The sequence below is a fragment of the Phlebotomus papatasi genome, chromosome 1 (genome assembly GCF_024763615.1).
Source record: "Phlebotomus papatasi isolate M1 chromosome 1, Ppap_2.1, whole genome shotgun sequence".
Classification (NCBI taxonomy): Eukaryota; Metazoa; Arthropoda; class Insecta; order Diptera; family Psychodidae; genus Phlebotomus; species Phlebotomus papatasi.
In genome coordinates this window covers 45,232,735-45,234,274 of record NC_077222.1, presented here as the reverse complement: position 1 = coordinate 45,234,274, position 1,540 = coordinate 45,232,735, and the positions used below count along the sequence as shown (strand labels likewise).

General features: G+C 26.4%; 1 protein-coding gene across 4 annotated transcripts in view; it reads right to left on the bottom strand.

The window, feature by feature from the left end:
- Positions 1-276: 276 nt before the first annotated feature.
- The window catches only part of LOC129799373 (uncharacterized), a 30,218-nt gene continuing 28,954 nt past the window's right edge, over positions 277-1,540 (bottom strand). For all 4 annotated transcript variants that reach the window (XM_055843197.1, XM_055843195.1, XM_055843198.1 and 1 more), the window contains one exon: positions 277-676. In XM_055843197.1, coding sequence (XP_055699172.1) covers positions 560-676 — 117 coding nt within the window. In that variant the 3' untranslated portion in view covers positions 277-559. The remainder of the gene's footprint in view (positions 677-1,540) is intronic.

Below are 1,540 nucleotides of genomic sequence, written 5' to 3'. Positions count from 1 at the left end.
GAGAGAATTGTTGAAAAGTCGTTGATTAGATAAGATAGGTGATACAGAAGTGATTTGTAAAGTGATGGCTATACAAAATTTCTCCCCTTATCTTCTACAACTCTTTCATAATTTGCCATCTATTGATTCACAATTGCAATTGTGGAAGTTTTTAGCCTTATTACCGGAATCGATCAATCAAGCCTCAATTGGGTATTAAATCACCTTTTTGCTGCGTAAAACATCAACCTATATTGTCTGATTCGTCTGACCGTCTCAAATTGAAATCTAAAACACTTTAACACTCAGTAATTTTTATTACAAATAAGATCAATTGATATAAAAAGTGACAAAATGAAGGTGTTTTTTTTTTTAATTAAAATTGACATTATTGGTTTCTTATGTACATAAAAAAATTTAAAAAAAAAAACTCATATTTGAAATAATGCAGTTTAAATTAAGAAATTTTCTGTTTGAAAAAGAAAATTTATGGGAAGATGTTTTTTTTTTATTTTTTGTATTTTTCACGCTGTATTTTTTTATTTAATAAATATAGAATTTAAGGAGATTATTTTTAAATCTAACGAATTTTCTTTGCAACTTGTGCAATTAGTTGATCGACACGTTCACTGGTACCCTTGAAAGTAGACGGGTTTGGTCCGATCATTTGCACCAATTGCGGCACATCCGGGGAAACCTTAAAAGGCAATATTTAAAAATTTTAGATATTCTGTGGTACAATATTAAAAAAAAAATAAAAAGATAACAGGAATTTACTCGGCGTTACTAAATTTTATTCCCTTTTTTTGTTTTTCTTCCAAATATTTCATGAATCTTCCAAAAAGTCCATTTAAGAAATTTGCGTTATCGCAGCATCTTCATTAAATGATCTCTTAGTTAGAGGAAATATCACACTGATACATTATTATAATTTTAAGATATATTTAATTAATTTAATCAATTTAATTAAATAAGTTAATTAGTTAGACTTTGATCAAGTCAGTGACAAATAAAAATAAAATAGTTTTTTTTAATATGTTTTAAATATCTTAGAAAAATATGGTGTTGTATCATTAATAAATCAAAAGTTATATCAAGGTGAAGTTAATTTAAGTAATCGGTAAGTAATCGACGCTAAGATGGCGATGGGGGCATAGGGGGTGGGACAAAGAAAATAGATGACAATAAATAAATAAATAAATAAATCAATCATAATTTCCAATTTATAAAATGCAAAATCACCTTAAGAAATTAAACCACGCTCAAAGCCGTACCTATAGCGAAGGAGTAGAGAGGTGGCAACAGCTCCAAATAATATTCAATTAATTAAAAAAAAAGTATAGAACTAAAAATAATTCAAAAATACTAAAATTTAGCTCATCTTAAGGACAGTTTTACCCAATAAAACTGTCTTTATTAGCTTGAAGTCTTTCTTAAATTTTATGAAGTTTTCAAAAAGAGCAAAATCATTCAATTTGGATTAAAAAAAATACATTTGCAAAGAACTTAAAAAAAAATATATAAAATCTAATATTAAAAACTTGAAATTGGTATTGTTTGA